Here is a 21,786-nt window from a genome sequence, read left to right on the forward strand (position 1 = left end):
GCCATACCCATACGTCACGGGGCTGATTTATTTATATACCCATTCATTCATCCGAAGATCGTGATTTTGACCTGAAACAGAGAACGATTAATCTCGAATTAAGTACCCCCAGAGGTATAATTTGTTATGGGACCATGGGGGACTCTGTGACAAGACACATTTAACGTGCACCAGTCACCAATTATTATACGCGGAGTCTTCAACGGCTGGATTCGAACTCCCATTCTCACGAGCATGAGACTAGCTCCCTGCCAACCAGGCTATCCCGGCCATTATTATACTTAACTAGCTGAATAAAAAATGCAACAAATTTATTTATTCCAGTTCTGCTTAACGACGCAATTACCGGAATAAGCTATAATGCCTCAAAGTAAACAGTATCACATATTTTAAATAAATTTATCAACTATAGCTATAAAATAAATCTGTCGCAAAAGGCGTGGAAGTTGTAAGATCACTGCGTCACCTCGGAGATGACCCAATGTTTTATGAAATTAAAAAGCAAGAATGTAAGATGGAACCTGGGTAAAAATGGAAATTTAATTTCGATGCAATTATAATTTCAAATTAAGAGGACATAGTAATAAAATATCACAAGTCACATAATAAAACAAACTTTATATTTCCCTTATTAATATTAAAAGATTGTTAACAAAATTTCCACCTTTATAAATGAAAATACATGTTACATTGTGCGTTGACTAAGTTCGTACAGGAAAAGCTATTATAAAATTTCTTACTTTACGCATATTTAACGAGAAAAAATTAATTTTAAATAACTGATAAATCGCAAAAAAGGTAAGAATAAAATGTACTCATCAATAAGAAAGAGCACTAGCCATAGTACGCATTTTTTTATACGTCTACTACTCCCTCGTCCACCTGCAAATATTTATTGATTACTTTAAAATTTAAAAATTTTACATTCCATGATTCGGAACAAAATATCACAAAGTTAATAACGTTATTATATTACTAGCCCTTGATAACGTTAGGTTTATTATAACCATCCCCCTGCATTTTTAGAAGACAGACCGATTTCTATGATACACTTCACAAAAACGCAACTTAAAACTTGATTAACTGTTTCTCTTTATTCGAACAGTTTCTCGGCAATATTATTCTTTAGCGAGAAATAATTATCCATCAAGACAAGTTCATTGGCGAAAGATTTTCAAAGTGGTGAAAGAGAAAAGCAGAAGAACGGAATAAAAAGGGGGGAAGAGCGAGAGTGACATCATAAGCATCTCAGTTCATTCAGCCCCAGACTTTTCAATTGATGAGATGCGAATGGTACAGAGAAAGCGAAAAAACACAAGCGGTATTAAAACAAGACACAGGCAGTCATGATTATCAATTACTGCAAGCGGGAGAAACGTGGTAAAAAAAGAAAAGAAAAAAAAGTTTCAAACAGAGGCGCCTCTGTTCGCTCGTCTGGGATGCATGAATCTCCGGATGTGAGAGCGTTTGAAGTTTTTTTTTTTTTTAGCTTCTCCATCTCTTATCGCGCTAAAAAGTGCAATAATCTTCATATTCATTTATAACAAGGAATAACTAACCCACGTAAGTATTATAACTATAATTATCTTGCAATAATGTTACCGTTTTAGAATAGTTGGATAAAAGTGACTGATTTTAAAATAGTACAAGTGGGGGACTTGAAAGGAATTGTAAAATAGAATAATTAATGTTACCACGCCCATATACATAAACGAATAAATGTAACTGTTTCTTGTTTACAATCAAATAAAATTACTTCTGAAAAATAAAATAAAAGAAGAAGCGTAAACTGTTTTATAACTCTTTTAGTTCAGTATAAGTTAAAAGATTCATCTCGGAATTATTTAGTTATCTTTCTTTGTATTATTCCAGATTATTTATCTACTTTTCCACAGTACGTTTTTTTTTACTAAAAAAAAAAGCTTTATTTCTATCAAATATATTAAACGATAAAAAAAATGAGTAAAATTTTAAAATTATTAATTTAAAAGCCACTTCTTCCCAAAATTTTGTTTAAAAAATTATACAAGCTTTATTCTAAATTTATTAATTAAAATAATATTATTAAATGAAAGTCTATTTCTTCCCGCTGCATCTAAATTACAACGCAAGCCCTTTTAACTTATTGAAATCTTAATAAAAGCACATAAAAATAAATTCCCAATATCTTTAAATTTTTGGAGGAAACCTTTGAATTAAAATTTAAAATATGTTCTCACAACCTTTCAAACTAGAAAAGGAAAAAATCTTCAAAAAGCGGCATTTTTTTGATCGCTAAAAGGGGTGAGCAGTCAAAATAGGGGCACACACAGATTTCTATTTTGACAAGAGTCTTTTCAAGCACCGCGAAGCTATTGGCGGTGTTCTTTTGAAGGTAGTATCATTTGAACTGTGATGTGGGCCAGGATGAAATACAGAATTCTCAACTACGCTACTCATTTTGCAAATTCATATGGCGTTAAATCGCCGATATCGTGTTCAATAGATTGGAACTTTGGATCATTGATATTAAGGTAAGTAAATATTTCACTATTTCTTGAAAGAAATAACTTATGAACTAGTAAGAAAGAAAACACTTGTGTGCATTTATTAACAATGCGATATCCGTGTGATAGATATTTTTTTCAAAAGGAAAACTAGGAAGCTCCCGCTCGCCAATCCCCTTGATTGCTTCTCAATATCGTCATTTTTTATTTCCTCAATAACGTAAATATTTCCGACAAAAACACTGAACATTTTGGTTTTAAAATGTACAATTATTGTAACTTTATGTAAGAATCTTTCGATAATGTGCCAAATGTAACGAATAGATTTCAAAAATATTAGCGTGTTAGTGATGGAATTTCTGATCTTTTCAGAGTTTATCTATTGAGGTGTTAATATACGTACATTGGGTGATTTATTAAATTATCTGACTCTATTTGAAAAAAAGTAGAAAAAAAAGACCATATAATGCAGATTGAGAGGCTTAATAATAAGAAATAAATGCGAAGTAATTTTACTAGTTGAAGAGACTTTTAACAATTCAAATAAGGAACTGTTTTTATTGCTATTTATTCGTTTTTATTTTTAAAAATGTCTCTATGAATGTTAATGTAAATTTCTAATGAATGTAATTTCTCTATGAATGAATGCTCTCCTTTGCAACTTTTGATTGATATCTACTTGTGTAAGACGTTATAAAATAAAGATCTCGGGAGGGAAAATAAATTTTTAACAACAATAGATAAATAGTCAATAAAGCAAAAATAAAGTTGGTAAAAAAAGGTCGAAAAGTCATGATGTTAAATTTGCAATAATTTTCGAACAAGAAGAATTTCGTTAAAATAATACGAAAATGGTTCTACCATATGTCAAATTTGATCTCTTCAGTTGCATTTCAGCGGACAGTAGATCGATCAACGTTTTTAGTTGATCGATATTATTTTATTCAAAAATGGTCGAAAAAATTTTGATTTGTAAGGTATAAAATTTTTTTACATCATTTTAAAGTATGCAATTTTACATGATAAAATACAAAATTTGAGCGAAACCGCTAGAATAGCACCTGAGAAATCAAATTTTAAATAAGCGACTTCTATTTCGTAAGAACTATTGATGCGATTTTGCTCAAATTTTTTCAGCTGGAGTTGCAGACTTCCTACTTTTATTTACTATTATTTAGTTTTTTATTCATATTTTTTTTTTACTATTATTAAATAAAATAACGAATATTTACTAACATTTTTTGCACGGAATCATCTTTGGGTAAACGAATTTTATAATTGTGAGCAAAAATATTTCAACTCACTTAAAAGTTGTTCGAGATATGGCGAAATAAGCAAAAAGTAAAATTAAAATTTGGAATGCGCCCTTGATCAAACTATGGGGACCATATTTCTCAGATTGAAGCTTTGGGGGTCAGAAATCCGCTTTTGTGCCTAGAGAGAAAGTACGTTTTTGTGTCTGTTTTCGTAACTTAAAAATATCGTTTGAACTAATTAATTAGCATACTTGAAGTCACCCTCTCAAACTATGAAGATTGAGTTCCAGAACGTGAAGATCCGATCATTAGATCAAAAATTATTCAGGGTGGTCCAATTTTTTTTTGGCGCAATGTACCTCGAAAACTGATAGCGCGAATTGTCTATAATTATGAAAATTTTTTACCCTATGATAATGTTTAGCAAAAATATAATCTTTAATAATTATTTATAAAATTCGAATTATAAGGTGTGATAATTTATATCAAATTATGCAAGAGAATGAGCCATTATTGAGTGTGTGTGTCCATTATTTTACTGCAGTGAAGAAACAAACAAGAATGAAGAGGAAAATGCTGACATTGTCCAGACTGCCATGCTTCTTTACATCCCATATTTTCCCATATCTAATGTGTATGGAATGTGTTGAAGTATGGAATTCTGGCAAATTGTATCAACGGCTGGTCGACACAAAATCAATTGATGGCAGTAACTGACACAAAGGCAGAATGAGTGAGTATGATATTACATTAAAACTCAATATTTATACCAGGAAAAAAAAGCAACGGTTGATGTGTGTAGGATTTCTCTCTCCATCTACTGATACGAAATGAAGTACAATTGACAAAATAAAATAATTTTTAATCAAATGATCGGAATTTCCCGAATAAGATGTAGTTTGAGGCGATGATTTAAATACGAAAATGTACTTTCTCTGAATAACTATTGTACCTTTCTTATTTGCTGACAAATTCGATTTTTTTATACTTTAATACATGGCATAGAAGATTTAGTTCAAACAGACATCATGGAAAACGATTAGAAGTTAGAAGATTTTAATGTTCATACATTTTGAGTATTTCTTTTATATATATAAAATAAATTGCTTAAATTTAAGATTTAAGTCAAAAGTCTTTTTTTTTTCAAACATGATTGCATAAAAAAAATAATTTTATAAAATCATGTATTAATTTTTAATATTAAATTTAATAAGCATCGTAAAGTACTGAATGCAACGAATATTAGACAATCCCCCCCGGCAATTAACCTCTTTTTTTTTATTTATCTTAAATATTTGTAATGGATAACATAGATTTTTCCCTTTACGCCCATATAAATGGGCGTAAAGGGAAAAATCTATACGCTTAAATTAATTTCAAAACTGCCCAGCTACGCTTAAATTAATTTCAAAACTGACTAAACTTATTTATGTATAAAAAATAATTATAAAAGATTTTTTTTAAAAAAAAAGATGTTGCTATTGGGCTGATATTTTTAGGCCAAATATTCAGTATACGGCCAAATCACTATTCATTATATTGAATTTTACGTCTCAATATTTATACGTCATCTTATTGTAATTTTTAGTGACAAAACTCAAAAATTTTTAAAATCGGCAGAATGACTTTTGAGAAATAAAAATTTGCTTTCGAATTCAGCACTCGGAAATTGTAAATTATAAAAATAATGTTTAAATACTCTAAACAATCGAAATGGACTTATAGTTTAACAAAAAGATGCAAAAAGTTTGCAGCATTTTATTAGTTACAGAAATTTGGCAAAAAATGCCACCAGAGAAAATACTAATCATATTTATAAACAAGCGATAGAATTTAAAATTTCTTTTACTAAAATTATTGCATTCAAATTGTAACAATGTTTTTTTTTTCTAAATATCATTAAATAATTTTTAAGAAATCACATGCATAAAAGTGGAATTATTTTGTTAAGTTAATTCTAAAGCAGTGGGAAAATATTGGAGAGTAAAGGGCGATATTACCCTCATGCATAAGTGAGAATTCAAGAGCTCAGAGAAAGATCCCCTTACCCTATATATGCTACAAGTTCATGATGTTTGTACAGCGTGCAGAAGAAGAAAAAAAACTTCACACCCTGGATAACTTTTGATTGATTAAATGATCGAATTTTCATGCACTCAATCTCAATGGTTCGAGGGTCTAATCTTATATATGGCAATTAATTAGTGCTGATGACATTTTAAGTTACAAAATAAAACAGAAAAATGCTCTTTTCCTGAATAAACATAGATTTTTTTTTTAAGATTGATTTGGATTCCTTATTCCCAAAATATAGATGGTAGTCGCAATTTGGGAAATATGGTCAGTCAGGAGAACGGTTCAAAGTTTGGATCCTAAAAATATCAATTAAACTTTTTGCCTATTTCACAACATATTGAGAATTGAAAAATTTTTGCACACAATTATGAAATATCGTTTATCCTCCAAAGATAAATCCATGTTTAAATTCTTTTATTTAATATACAAAAAAATTTTGAATTATAAGGAATGCAGTTTCGAATTTCTGATCCTTAAATTATAGAGAAAGCCACAATCTAAGAAAAATGGTCTTAATAGTTAAGGCAGGAGAGCAGTCGATGGTTTGAACCCCTTGATTGTTAATTTAATTTCTGATATCATCCGCAAATAGCTAATAGAAAATGTTTTGAACACAAAAATAAATTTTGTTTTTATTTAATAGAAAAAAAAGAAAAAGAAATTCTTTTTAATGGTTATATATTACATTTTATTATTTTATTTAATAATAGTTGAAAAACTTTTGGATTGATTAGGCTAAGCAGGTATGGATAGACAAATTTTCAAATCATTTTAAAGAATGCAATTTTATATCGGAAAATACAAAATTTGAACAAAATCAGTCGAATAGTTGTGTAACCATATTTTAAATATATGACTTTTTTAAAATTTGATAATTTAGAAGCTATTTGACTGATTGCACATCAAAATTCATATTTTGCAATTTAAAACATTTTTTTAAAATGATGTAAGAATTGGTATACCTTACATTTAATTTTTTTTTAATTATCAATAAATAAAATAATAAAAAGTAATAAAAACTTTTAAAAATTATTTTTGTACGCACAGAATTATTCTTTGGCAAACGAATTTTACATCAGTGAGCAAAATTTTTTCAAATAGATTAAAAAAATTCTCAACATTTAGCAAAAGATGTAAAAATTGAAATAAGCACGGGTTCTAACTTTTGACTGCTCTCCTGCATAATCGAACCATATTTCCCAGATTGCCACAAACCCCCACTTTTTAGGGGTCAGAAATCTGAACACGTCAAAAAAAATCTATGTTTATTCAGAGAAACTACGTTTGCGTCTATTCGCGTAGATTATGAAATATTGTCTGTATTGATTAGCATATTTAGGTGAGGTCCTTTTACCATTAAAATTGATTCTCAGTACTTGAAAATTTGATCAAAAGTTATTCGGAGTATCCCATTTTTAAAAGTTTCTCCACAATGTGTCCTATTGTGAATAGACTATAGAGCAGAAGATAACATTTTGTTTTTAAAATTTATTTCCCTCAGGCACAAAAAATTTTGTTAAATTAGATAGAGACTAAATTTCATTTAAATCAATAAATATCTTTTGATACAAGTTTTATTTCGAATTATAAGAAATTAGTTAAAAAAATAAAATCTCAAATTTCAATAATTTCGCTTTTTATTGGGATTCTTTTTTTTAAAAGTGACATTGGAAGGGGAAAAAACAGAACTTAATTTACATCAGACTCAGCTAATTTTTAATATTTGGACACCAACATAAATTAATATTTATTGATTTTGTACTTCTAATTCATCCAAATAAAATATTCTGAACATCTATATGTGTTCTTTCCAGTGCAAAAGTATGATAAAAAATACAGTGAGCCAAAAATAAATAAAAGACCACCCTGAATAACTTTAGATTTAATGATCAGATCTTCACGTTATCATATTTGGCAGTTCAAAGTTTTGACTCCATAATTTTAATTTTATTATTTGCATATCTGGAAAACTTTTTAAGCAAATTTAAATTTTTTTAACACAAAACTATAAAATTCGTTTGTCCAAAGATAATTCAAAGCTAAAAATAAGTTTTAGTAAATATTTATTAATGTTTATTATTTTATTGAATAATGGTCGAAAAAATTTTGAATTGTAAGATATAAAATTTTTTACATAATTTTAAAGTATGCATGGTATGTATGCACTGTATAACTTGATATTATATGGTATAATACAAAATTTGAGCAAAACCGCTCAAATAGTACCAGAGAAATCAAATTTTTATTAAATGCCTTTTTTAAAATTCGATTTTTAAGAACTATTGAAGCAATTTTGCTCAAATTTCGTCAGCTGGAGTTAGACTTTTTACTGCTATTTATTATTTATTTATAAATTAATTTATTTTTATTTATTTGTCTTTTTATCTTGTTCTGTCACACTCAGTCAAAAAGATCTATAAATAATTTTTTTTTCCTAAAAAAAAAAAAGACAAATCTATAAAAACAATGAAAAATTTTCATTCTGCTCTAGGTATAGATAACTTTTTCAATTTAAATTCTGTTTAATACTAGGCTGAGTCAAAAATAACTTCTGCTATTTTCTCTAGCTGATAATGGGTATAAAAGAAAGCGTTTTTTAACTAAGACTTTCATATACAACCTTAATAAGCTTTAGGAATATTATTTAAAATAAAATTACGATATTTTTAATTATTGCTTCATTGCAATTGTAATTGTAAGTAAAAAAAAAGTTTAAAACTTTTTTCCTCAAAAATTTATCTTCTCTAAAGTTAATGTATTTTTAAATCAATATTTTGGTTGTATAGTATATGTATGCATTGTATATTTAAAGAAGATGCAATTACTTTTTATGTTGTAACTTCTTATCTAATAAAATTTATATTTAATACTCTTTCCTGTAATTTATAACTGATTTTAGGAAATAAATCGTGTAAAATAATGCACCATGTTTTGATGCACATTCTTACGATACTTTATACGAAAAAAATTATTATATCTTAATTTAAAAGTAGAAAAAAAGTTAATTTAACAAAATATGCAGTGATTTTTATACGAAAATCACATTTTTAATCTACTTAGCTTCCGTAACAGAATCAAAACAAACAATTTACAATGTTTGCACTTTGCAATTTCCAGCAACAGATTCCTTTTTAAACATTTACAGATCACATTATTTTAAATATTTTATGAGTTAGATTAATGAATTTTTTATTTTAAATAATTGTAATGTTTAAATTTTACTTGCTATTATACTTTTACATACTTTTCATGCAGAATACCGAGATTTAAAACAACACTTAACATACCAAAACAATGGAAACTGTTAAGTATAAAACTGTAAAAACTGTAATATTGTTACAGTATACTGTGAATAATTCTATATGATATCCAGTAATAAAACGTCACTTATATCAATTTTTTTTAAAAATATAATTAGTAGATGAAATATGTATATTTTTACAATGAAACACAAAATAAGATCAGTTGTACTAAGTAACTTCTTTTCATACAACTGGCTTCAGCTTTTAAAATTGTAACATACTTAACATAAAACTAAAATTAGATTGTTTTACAATCATAGAGTATGAGCTGAAAACTAAAACTTTGTAACAAATAAGTTCAATGCTTGATATTAATAACTTCAAACATAATTTTTTTCTTCTAGCCTCAGAACTTTTAAATCTTTTTTACAAATATTTTATAAAACATATTTCTTTTATGACCTTATAATTTAATATTCAAGAAGAATAAAAAAATAAAAAAACTGAAGAGTAAATTATAAATAAATTCATTTGAATAGTATTCATAAAAAAAGTAGAATTACATTTAATTATAAAGCATTTATTTTTTTATATTTCCAAAAGAAACATTCATATACTGATTAAAAATATTCACGATTTTAGAAATTGAACCAAATACACATAAAAACAAAAAAGCAATTGGAAGAATCTAATAATTTCTGATAATAGTGGTAAAAATATTAAAAGCATATTATATATTCATAAAAAAAACTAACAACCCTTAATTTAAATAAAATAAAGAAACCTATATGAACATTAAGATTGTATCAATATGATTCATAATTATATTTTTAATTACATTTCTTTATTACTCTTTTCGGTTTTGATATTTAATATAATTACTTTCAAAGTTAAATTAGTTTTTTCCTTTTAATCATAACTTAGAAAATTGACATAATTGTCAAACAATGTCTTGCCAAATATCTGAGAATTTAGTAATTGAAACAAATACACATAAAAGCAAATAAAAACGCAAGTGAGTGAAAGAATCTGATTTTTGTGATAGAAAGATTAAAAGCATATTGGACAATTATAAAAACACTAATAACCCTTAATTTAAATAAAATAAATAACTTTTGCATTTGACCAGAATACCAAAAACTTTTTTTTAAGTGCTAACATTAAAATGCCTAACTTTCAAACGTAGCTGAATGTCATAACTATATAAAATTCAATGTATAAAAACAAATTTACCTTGGATTTCCTCGTAGAGCAGCATGATGTAGTGCATTGAAACCATTATTATTTGTTAAGCATATATCAGCACCATTATCTAGAAGTAACGTCAACATATCATCACGTTTTTTACTAATGGCATCATGGAGAGGAGTATCCCCCTCAGAGTCCTATTAATTAAGAGATAAATATGTATTAACAGTTTAATAAACTACAGAGCTCATTCTAGGCAGAAAAAAAGGCAGGGTGAAAAAGTTTAAAAAAAGGGCATTATTATTCTAAAAAGGCAATAATTTCTTTCTATGAGCTTTGCACGTTCTATTAAATAACATTGTCAATTAGTAAAAGAATTTTTTTTTACTTTACTAAAAGTAGCAAAGCAATCATTAATATTAATTTTTATTACTAAATTAACATATATATCGAGTTAATGAGCTAATTAGCTTAGTAATTTATTTAAAATGCATGTACAGATTAATAAAATAATAAATGTATGTTTTTCAGTTTCTGTAGTTATGATTTAATAATTAATATGATTAATAATAATTATGATTTAATGATAGTGGAAGTAACTGCAAACTTTCAAACACACTTGCAACAAGGGGGTTTGATGACTATTTTTCCTTTCCCATATAAATCTGTGTATTGACAGCAATGACAAACTAAATAAAGAGAGTTAAAAATAACAAAAGTTTAAGAAATCCACTGTAGAGTTTGAGGAAAAAATAAAGGGTTAAGGAAAGAAAGGGCAAAAAGGATATGGAGTATATTACATCAGGGCACTAATTTACTTCAGGGGCAACAGAGTGGATTCTTTCGACTAAAAGGGCAGCAGGGTGCTGCGCCCTGTTTACCCTGCCTAGAATGAGCTCTGAAACTATAATATTTACATTCATCAAAAATTGGCCAAAAGAAATACAGTGGAACCTGTTAAGTTGACCACCTTCGTATGTTGATCTTGCTAACCAAATGCCAAAGAGGAAAAAACAATTGTCTCTTTATAAGTGTACCACCAGAATAATTAAACAACAAATTGTTGCCCCACGTGTGTTCAACTTAGATAAGTTTAAAAAAAAGAGTAATTAGTAATTTAAAACAATAAACAGAGTAAAATTTAAGTAAACCAGTAGGTAAAGTAAGTAAGCAGGTAGTAGTAGTTCAGAAAGAAATTACAGACAAGCTTCTAAAATAATCTTTTAACAGTTAGAGGAAGTTTTAAAATCTTGGTATTTATATTTAATATCCTTTCAGCAACAAAGTGAAAAAAAAAATTTTTTCTTCTTCTTTCTTCTTCTTAAAGTCAAATATACCAAAGCGACGTGCAACCTAATTTGAAACAACAATCAAGACAAATTTAAATTTCAAGACTCAGAAATTTAATAGACTAACAATTTTTAGGCAGAGACTTATTTCAAGTTCTCTTCATTTTACATTGTTGCAAAAATCTCTATCAAAAACTAGAAATTCTATTATTTAACTAGAGAAGGAAAAAAAAAACTGCAATAGCTTGAGAATATTAAGTTCTTTATATCTTGTTCCCCAATGTACTACATCGGGGTAACAGTAATAAGTTATAGGATGGGTTTATGGTTATTAAAAAAGTTTAGAGTGAAGCATTCACTCAATAATAAGTAACCTTGACTATAAGCATATGCATGATTCAAACCTCGTATACTTTGTATGAGTTTTTAGCTCTAATTTCAATCTATCAAATTTTTCATTACTAAGGATAATTTTGTTTTTCCATACATGCCAATTCCAATGCTTTAAAATGCAGAAGAATTACAACAAAATTGCAGAACTTTTCAATTGTTATCAGTTTTTATTTCTTATTCAAAGAATTAACTATATAGTTATTGGATTATAAAGTTTTAACACAATTAATTTAAATAAATTCGAAGTTTGATCTTTTAAGAACAATTGATTGAAAATATTCGCTTTAATTCTTTGTTGAATAATTACTGAATCAATTACTAATAAAAATTTTCTTTATCGTGAAATATTCACGTTTTATACATCATACCTTTAAATGGTATCATTTTAAATAGAGATTTGTTTTTAGTAAAAAAAGTGCCAGAAATTTGGAATTCCTTGGTCCTAAGGGCCTATAGCTTCCAAAGGCTAGCAGAATCAATATATATATACATATTACTAATTCTAAGCATGTACAAAATTTTAATGTATATTTTCAAAATGTTGGTCTTCCACTAACTATCATATGAAAATTTTACAACACTTTTTATTTATTATTAAACTATTCTTTAGTAATGTATAATTCTTAACTATGGCATAATTTTAATGTAAGAGCCATTTTTTGCGATAAACTTTTACTTTTTATAGTTCATGTCATGAATCTAAAGTAAGGTACCTTCGTCTCTTTAAAATTAAAATAAAAACTAGTGTAATTTTTTGCAATTAATAATGAGGAAACTTTAGTTTGAGACAAAATCTATAAAACGGCACAATTTGAGGATTCCTACCTAGCTTTAAATTAAACTTCTTTAATTTATTAAGAGCCTGCTTAAAAATAAAGACACGTTAGCACAGCATTTTAATTCTTCTTGTTCATATTTAAATAATTAAAGCATTTATTCTCCTGAAATTTATTTCCTGAATTTTGAGCTATTTCCTGAAGCAGTAAATACCTCAAACATTTTTATGTCTTAAATAATAAACATTGGGAAAAATAAAAAAATATCAGATCTTTATTGTTCTAGGATACTAATGTATGTAATGTAGGATACTTAATGGTTCGAGGTGACCTCAAAGATAATAATATATTAGTGCAGATGATATTTTAAATTAAAATCAGACACAAAAACATTCTTTCTCTAAATAAACATACATTTTTTTCAACAGATTTGGATTTCTGGCCTTCAAACCATAGGGGTAGTTTTAATAGTTTGGCCAGGAGAGTGGGCCAAAGTTTATACCCCTTGATATAATTTTACTTTTTGCACACTATTATGAAATTTGTTTATCAAAAGAGAATTCCTAGCAAAAAATAACTTTTAATAAGTATTTGTTATTTTAATTAATATTAGTCTAAATTTTTTTTAATAGTAAGGTATACAATTTTTTACATAATTTTAAAGAATATAATTTTACATGGCAAAACATGAAATTTGAGTGAAATTGGTTGAATAATTCCTGAGAAATCAAATCTTTAAAGACTTTTCAAAAAATTCGATTTCGAACAGATTTCGTTACTCTTTAAAAAGTTGCACTCTTAATTCACAATTTGAAATTTTTCTGATCATTATGAAATAAAATTTAAAAAAACTAACCAAATTTTATAATTGTGTGCCAAAATGTTTCAATTGATAAGGGGAAATACGCAGAAAATAAAATTAACATTAAGGGTCCAAACTTTGGGCTGCTCTCCCAACCAAACTATGGGGACCCTATTTCCCAGATTGCAATAACCCCCTATATTTTGGGGGTTCGAAATCCAAATTCAACAACAAAAAAAAGCATGTTTAGAGAAAAAACTTTTTGGAGTCTGATTTCGTAACTTAAGATATTGTCCGCACTAATTAAATTGCATATTTGAAATCACCCCCTTGAACCATTAAGTTTGAATCCTAGAGTGTGAAGATCCGATCATCAGATCAAAATTTATTCAGAATGGTCTGTTTTTTATTTAGCACACTGTACATTTCCCCTTTATACTTTCAAGATTGCTTAAATATAATATGCATGATGTAAGACATTCAAATGTAGCTCAAAATATTAATTTTGGCATCTTAATTAGAGTAGTGTGAAGAATATTCACCTGCAGGCTTGGACGGCAACCTAGTTCAAGAATACTTCTAACAACCCCAACATGCCCTTTATTCACAGCAATATGAAGAGGAGTTTGCCTTCTTTTGTTTCGAGCATTGAGATCAGCTCCTGCTCTAGCTAACAACTCCATTACTCCTGGCTCATCACCAAAAGCTGCATGATGGACGGCTCGATCTCCATCTTTATCCTAAATTACAAATAAACAAGGAATAAATACCAGTTGATTTTTCAAGATTACCTTAAAAATTAAGAAAACCTTTTAATAAGGACTAGAGTTGGTGAAGAAACATGCTTCCAGATTCATGGCCACTCAGAAATTAAGTAGGTAATTTAAAAAAAAAAAAGTTTATTAAAAATAAAACACGCTAAAAACAATATTCAAATTTAGAAATTAACTATGTTTCATTCCTTTAAAAGTTTGAATGCTTAAAGTGTAAATTCTAGTTACATAATATTTTGCTCCAGTTCAATTTTTTCTAAAATATTAAGCAATAAGTTATGCAAACAAAATAAACACTTATTTCCATTTTCAAAAGAAGATTCTGACACATTTTAAAACATTTATCATAACTTTGAGTAGCAATAGCAATTCAGATTGATTTAATGGGTACCAACTTGATAAAAGAGTTAAAAGAATGAAAAAAAAATACTACATAATCAATTAAATGTTCTACAAAAATGTACCAAATTGTTTTTAATTGTAATAAAGAATCTAACAATCAGTAACAACAAAATGGCAGTAAGTTGATTTTTCCTTTTAAATTTTTGATCATATAGTCAGAACAAGACATATAGATTTTTGATCATATAGTCACAAGACACACAAAAGAAAGGTAAATAATAAAAAAAAAACTTTGAAAAACTTACCTCAATTTCTACATCAGCGTTGTGACGTAATAAAATCTTAATAACTTCTATATGTCCATTCTGACTAGCTGCTTGTAAAGCAGTATGACTAGCAAATACTCCATTTACCTAGATTAAAAATTACATAAGAACAGATTAGCTGAATTCTAAGCATTTAATAACAATCTTTTAATATGTGAAAGAAAAGTATAATATAGTTTGTTTAGGTAATATGATAATGTCATAAAAAAGAAAAGTTAGAAAGTCATAAAAAGAGCATAACTTGTCTCAATTTAAAAAAAAATTCTTGTCTAAATGAATATGAATGGAATCATACTTTATCCTAAAAGAGTTCATTTTTAATAGTTTCTTTTTTAAAAGTTCACAATCATCAAATTTCATTACTTTTTAAAAGAATAGGTATTCAAAGTGGAGGGGGGAAAAAACATTTGGACAAAAATGCAAATAGACAATTAGTTTTGCAAGTATAAAATGTATTTAAGTTAATGCAAAAACTTTATAACTGTGACATAATCTTTAGAATGCTTTTGTATAAATCAATATCTTGTATTTTAAGATGATACAAAAAATAGGAATTTTCATATTATCAAATAATCTGTACATTACCACAGAGTTTTCAAGCATCTGGGATATCGGGAAATATTATGGAAAATGAGATTTAACAACAAAATTAGTCAGGGAAAAACATAATTTTACTCAAAAACCTGGAATTGTCAGAGAACTTTTCACCTTATTAATTTTTTTTTTAAAAATGGCATTTTACACTTTTGTTTGTGGTTGCGTACAATAACATTAAAAAAATAATTAATTGCTGAACAGATGATCACTTGGTAGATTATTGAGATTCTTCTTTCATGCTTTAGCATATCTGGAGACGAGAAACTGCAAAGTGTGAATTTAATAACTCAAAATTTCTGTCTTCATATTCAAAGAACCATGTTTAAAATATGGTTGTAGAACACAGACATATCAATTCTCCTGCATTTTATGATTGACACACAATTTTTAGTTGCATCTCCCACCCTCCCGAATAGAGCTAAAAAGCTTCTTAATTTTTGCCAATTGGAGGGGCTAACATAAAAACGCCACTTGCCCCCCTCAAAATAAAATTCCACTATTTATTGCACCGATGACTCCAACCCATTACCATCCCAGTGCTAGAAAGTTAATGGTCTTAGTCCATTTCATTTTTAGATAAGTACCACAATGCTTGAACTTTGGAATCATTCAGGTTTTCACCTGTTTCATTTATCTGCCAGTATAATCAATTTTTTAATCTGGGCTTAAGACAGTTGACAACAGGGCCTCATTACTCTGAAATTTTTATTTTTGAGATGATTTATACAAAATTCAATTAACTAATCATATACAGTGTGAGTATACACTATTATATTGATATATTTTGCTTTGGCTATAACAATAAAGCAAGTATAATCACTTGAGCTGATGATGTGATTGTATCTTTTTGTTGTTATTTTTTTTAAATTGTGTTTGTTTTTTCTAATTTTTTTTCCTTCTCTTTAAAATTTCTTTTCTTAATTTTTTTTCTTGTTTTATTTGTAATTTTACTTTATGCTATGGGTCCTACATACTTGCAACTTATGCACAGCTAATAAAACCTAATTTTATATATAGTAAAACCTCATGTTACGAACATTCCTACAAAATGGATGCCTCTCATTACAGACATATTTTTAATTCCCTGCGAATCTTCTCTGAATAATCCATCATATACCTTTTCCGCAAAACGGACACTCACGTAACTGAATGCAGATGGTCATTTATGCCCCGAAACTTACTTTTTATCCCTTCAAACCAAACATCAATTTTTCTAAAACTGAAAAAATAAAAATAATAATAAATAAATAAAAACTATTTCTGTCTTAAACTCTAAGGGTAAAAATGCAATTTTCCACCATTTTTTTGCATGTATATTTTTTTGCCTATTTCATAACTTAATAAATTGCTAAGCTAATTCACTACTAAAATATCAATCATTCTCCTGTCATTTTCCTTTATCTAAGCAAAGAAAGGCGACAAAATGATACTGCTCATGTGAAATATTTCAGGCAGCGGCATCTTTTCATCTGGATGACACAACTTATGAGACCTCACAAGTTGAGATCACTCCTCAAATGCTCTCAATTCCTCTTTCCCCCTGAAAATGCCTTTCTTCTTCAAATCAATTTGAAGAAAAAATCTAGTCATAGAGGTGGTTCATAAAAATCATTAGGGCCTCGTGCCTTTCAAATATGCATCGCTTCTTCCTTTCTTTTTTCTGTGCATCCCAGGAGGTTTACCTTCAAGGAGGTGTTACCCCGTTTTCTACCAAGTGAAGCGTAGGTGTTATGGGAGTAAACCTAATAATGAAACTGACAGAGGAAGAGATGCAGGACTATAAGCTAATATATGTCTGTGTAAATAGGAAAAACATATTCATTTCTCTTTAGCTACATCTAGAATTACGTTTATATATTCACCTTTTACGTATATTCTTTTTGTATTTAAAAAAAAAAAAATTTTTAAATTTAAATATCATTGTAAATAGTTATGTATATTATTTAATTATTTCCATATCGTTTAAATTATTCCAGAAAAATGTACAGCATTAGTTCGTTATGAGTGTACCCTTTTCGTTAACGGACAATTTTTGTTCCCAAGAGTGTCCGTTCAACCAAGGTTTTACTGTACTTCATTTAGTCAGAGTTGCATATTCCATTATTTCTTAACTGTAAATTAATCACTATTCAAGGGGGAAGGTAAAAGCATTTAAAGTTAATTCATTGATATGGTGATAAGCTTCAATAACTGAAATTTTACTGTATTTTATACTTACGTCAGCTTCTGAGCGTTTTAAAATTTCTTCACACTTTTGGGCGTCTCCATTAGCTGCAGCTTTTACAAGTTCTTCATTTACATCTCCAGAAACATGCGTTTCAAACAATTTCTTTAAAAGAGCACTTAATCGTTCTAAATAGACAGAAAATAAAAAAAAGCATATAGAGGACTTTACAAAATAATAAAATAAAAAATTACTTTCAATGTATTTGAATTTAAATTTCTTTTTTAATAAGATGAATATTTTCTATTCAAAACTTCAATCAGAATATGCGAAATCTATCTATTTCTCAAATTGTATATCTTTAGAAACAATTTTAACAGAATTTATTTTGAGAATGGCAAAAGATTTTTCTTTTACAAAGCCTACCACAGTGTTTCAGTCTGTTATTAAATAAATAAGGATGAAATATTCTCTAAAGTTTTTCTTGATTGTTTGTGACCTCTAATTTAATAAGATGGGGTAATAATGAGTCTTACAATCTTCGTAAAAATTTATTAAAAAAAAATGACAGTTACAAAAAACTTTTTTTCAAAAGCTATTAACAGCTTTTTATTTTAAATAGTTTACATTTCCTACACTTTTTGGAACAAATATTTTAAAATAATAATAATTACATTTTGAATAAAATGTTTTCTGCTTTATTTAATTCTCATTATTTTTACAAGAGACTTGTTTTGTAAAATTAAGAGCTTTATAATTGTTTTTTTTTTAATATTTTTAATTTGAAAAGTCATAAGTTCAGTATTATAATAGTTAAGAGAAAAATCAAGCTCAATTTAAGGAATCTCCCAAACACGGACAACAATTAAGTTCTCCTCAGGATAAATCTAAAATGCAATTAAAATAAAATATTTTAAGCTTACGCAGTTTGATACTACTACACAGATAGCAATGTTAAACTTAAAATCAAGATTTACTTTATCATTTAGTTGAATAGTTTAACACATTACACATTTATAAGAAATATCTAAAGCAAAAGAAAAATGACAAACACATGTAAAAAAAACTAATAAATTATTTAAAAATAAGGCTAAATTTTATACACGTAGGGGTCAAGTTACATTTTGAAGTCTTCTGCCTGCACACATCACCTCACACTTATAGACATAAATTCTCTATTTTATGAATAGTAAGATATTTTAAAAAAATGTATGAAAATAAAAAAAGTTGAAAATCCCAGATGGGTACAACAAATTGATCCCTTGCTTAATTTTATTTTAACAAAGGCATTAAAACATATTTTCACTAACTTTTGCTACTAACAATGCTTAAATAAAGCTTTTTATCTTAATAAGAAAAATAAGAGCAATAAATGATTTATTTTCAGAAAAACTAAGAATTTAAGAGATTTTTAATATTCTTTCTATTAAAAAGATAAAAAATTATTATAATTGGTTATTTATTCAAGATTGTACACACAACAATATGTAAAACAAAATACACTGACCTCCACTAGAAGTTCCAGGTATTGCACCATCAGAAGCAACTTTAGTTACAGCAGCCGGATTATAAGTCCATGAAGTACTACATACTTCAACTTTTAAATCATTATCATGATAGATTTGCTGTACTCTTCCAATTTTTCCCAATGTCTATAAGAAGATAATGAAAGTTAACTATCATAAGAGAATCAATTGTATATTTATTAAGAGGATAATGAAAGAACTCCTATAATGTCACTTTATAATGGGGATTTACAAAAAGGATTACATTCTTACATGATAACATATTCATGCCATATGAAATTAATCGTACAATATTTCAAATTGTTTTGAACTTGCAAAATTATAAAAGAATTTCCATAAATATTTATAGTAAAGGCAATTATTATAATTATTTTTAAATGCTTGTTTTTACTATGACAATTCACTTGACCTTTTTTCAAAATATTTCAGATTAAAATTACAAATCCTTTTTTGTATTAAATGAAGACTTTTGTTTATGATTTTTAAATGGAATAATTAATTTATAGGAATAATTAATTTAAATTTCCTTCCGATTTCATTCAAGAATTTTCATTTCATTCTGTAATTGTAAAATTTTTTTTTAACTTATCTTCGCATTAATAACGTTTTATCATGAGCTGAAGGAAATTAAATAAACCTTCAAATGTGTTGTTTAATAATATGTTTAGGTAGTTTATTTTTCAGTTGCTTATAATATATGATATTGTAACTGTTTTATCCTGAATTCATTATATTTTAAAAATCTCACTGAAAGTAATGATGATGAATACATGCTAAGTATGTTAATTTTATAACTAAATATTTTTAATTATGAATTTGATACAAATCAACTTTCATTTTATTTTGCAGCCAAAATAGCTTTGAGTCTGCAATTTAAATTTAACTAAGTAAAATTTAATTAATTCTGGCTCTAATAGATGCAATAGAAATTTTACTTTAAAATTTTTCTTCCTCCTTTTTATTTAAGATCTAAATCATTAGGAATTATTCTACAATATTTTTAAAATTAACAAACGGTTTCCTCTTAGAGTTAATCTACAAATTTCATCAAGAAATCTTATTTAAAAGTGATTAAAATCTACAAAAAGAAAATATTTTCCTTTTGAAATTTAAATTTTGCTTCTAAATTTCACATGAAACATTTCATTAGCATATTGAGACATTTAAAAAGTAACACATTTTAGTATGAAAAGTAGTTTATAAAAAATAAAATAAAAACTTCAAAATTTATGAACATAATAAAATTGCGACAAAAAGAAGGTCTTAAATTTGAAAGAGAGCAAGCTGTACAAATTATCAAAATTACAATAAGTATGTACCGGTAACATAGCTTCTGCCCACTCTCCGTGTCCTCTTTGTAGTATTTTAACTCTTTCCAAATCTCTGCATATTTGAACTAAATCTCCAACTGCGAACTGAGAAGAACTTCCATCAGCTGCACCTGAAGATGAAGCAGCAGATGCTGTATTTACTTTAGTGAGGACAGCTGGGTTGAATGTCCACCTGTAATATTTAAATTATGGAGAAATTAAAACAACAATAAACTAAGGATTACACTAAATACAATCTCAATTAAGCCTAACCAGTTATAGAAGAATATAGTAAACAATCATTGTCTCAAATTTGAAAGAAGCAGCAAAAATAATAGTAAAAACCAACAAATCATCGTCAGAAATTTTTTAAAGCTATTTTTCGTTGCTGCTAAAAAAAAATTTTTAGATTTTACTTAAGCACAGATTAACATAATCAATAATTTCTTCTTCAACTCAGTAAATGAATTTCAGAGAATTTTGCTCAGAAATTGTATGCATTAAGGTTAAAAACATGCAAGCAAATTTAACAAAGATCACAAAGAAGCACTTCTCATGTTCTTTTACAGCTTTAAGCCACTTTAGTTTAAACGTCATAACATTATTAAAATTAAGCAGTCAACTAAAATTAGCTTTATATACCAAGTATTAGTAAGTACATAACGATTTTGAAGAAGTTTAAAGTTTTATATAGAAAAAAAAGTTTTTGGCAAGTTTATTGTTATTAAGAAAATAAATTTAATTAATAAAATTTTACAAAAAAACATTTTATAAACTGATGACAACAATTTGGTTTAAATAAAAATTTAATTTATCACTATTTTAGAAAAAGAAATCATTTCTAAGTAGGTAGATAGGTAGGTACTTAATTTACATTACACTAGAGCTGTACTATGAGTTATTGGCAACAATCTGGGAAATATCCCTAAGGATGATCTGAAGACATCACAACTTTGATCCTCTGCAGAGGAGATTTCCTTTATGAGGCCATTTCCTCAATTTAGACAAAGATCTGAATGGGAAAGAAATTTTTCCCAGATCCCTGTGCCCATGATACAGCTCGGTGAGTGACCACAGGATTTTCAATTCCAAAGAGTTTACGAGTGTACACATTGCGTTCATTCAGTGGGTCTTAGCAGAGTCAAGGATCAAACCCCGGCTTCTCCAAACCGGAGTCAGATTATCCAACTACTGGGCTACCATGGCCCGTCAAAATATGAAGAACTATATTTATTAGATT

At 27.4% G+C, this 21,786-nt stretch overlaps 1 protein-coding gene across 1 annotated transcript in view; it reads right to left on the reverse strand.

Moving 5' to 3' along the window:
* mib1 (E3 ubiquitin-protein ligase mind bomb 1) overlaps positions 1-21,786 on the reverse strand; it is a 46,761-nt gene that overhangs the window by 16,708 nt on the left and 8,267 nt on the right. Inside the window, exons 7-12 of the mRNA XM_087165481.1 lie at positions 20,556-20,739; positions 19,218-19,362; positions 17,765-17,898; positions 14,929-15,036; positions 14,051-14,248; positions 10,294-10,445 (exon numbers count right to left, since the gene is read on the reverse strand). Of these exons, the coding sequence (XP_087021607.1) occupies positions 10,294-10,445; positions 14,051-14,248; positions 14,929-15,036; positions 17,765-17,898; positions 19,218-19,362; positions 20,556-20,739 (921 nt within the window). The remainder of the gene's footprint in view (positions 1-10,293; positions 10,446-14,050; positions 14,249-14,928; positions 15,037-17,764; positions 17,899-19,217; positions 19,363-20,555; positions 20,740-21,786) is intronic.

The sequence above is a fragment of the Parasteatoda tepidariorum genome, chromosome 6 (assembly GCF_982258835.1).
Source record: "Parasteatoda tepidariorum strain Cologne lab strain chromosome 6, Ptep-v5.0, whole genome shotgun sequence".
In the NCBI taxonomy this organism is placed as follows: Eukaryota; Metazoa; Arthropoda; class Arachnida; order Araneae; family Theridiidae; genus Parasteatoda; species Parasteatoda tepidariorum.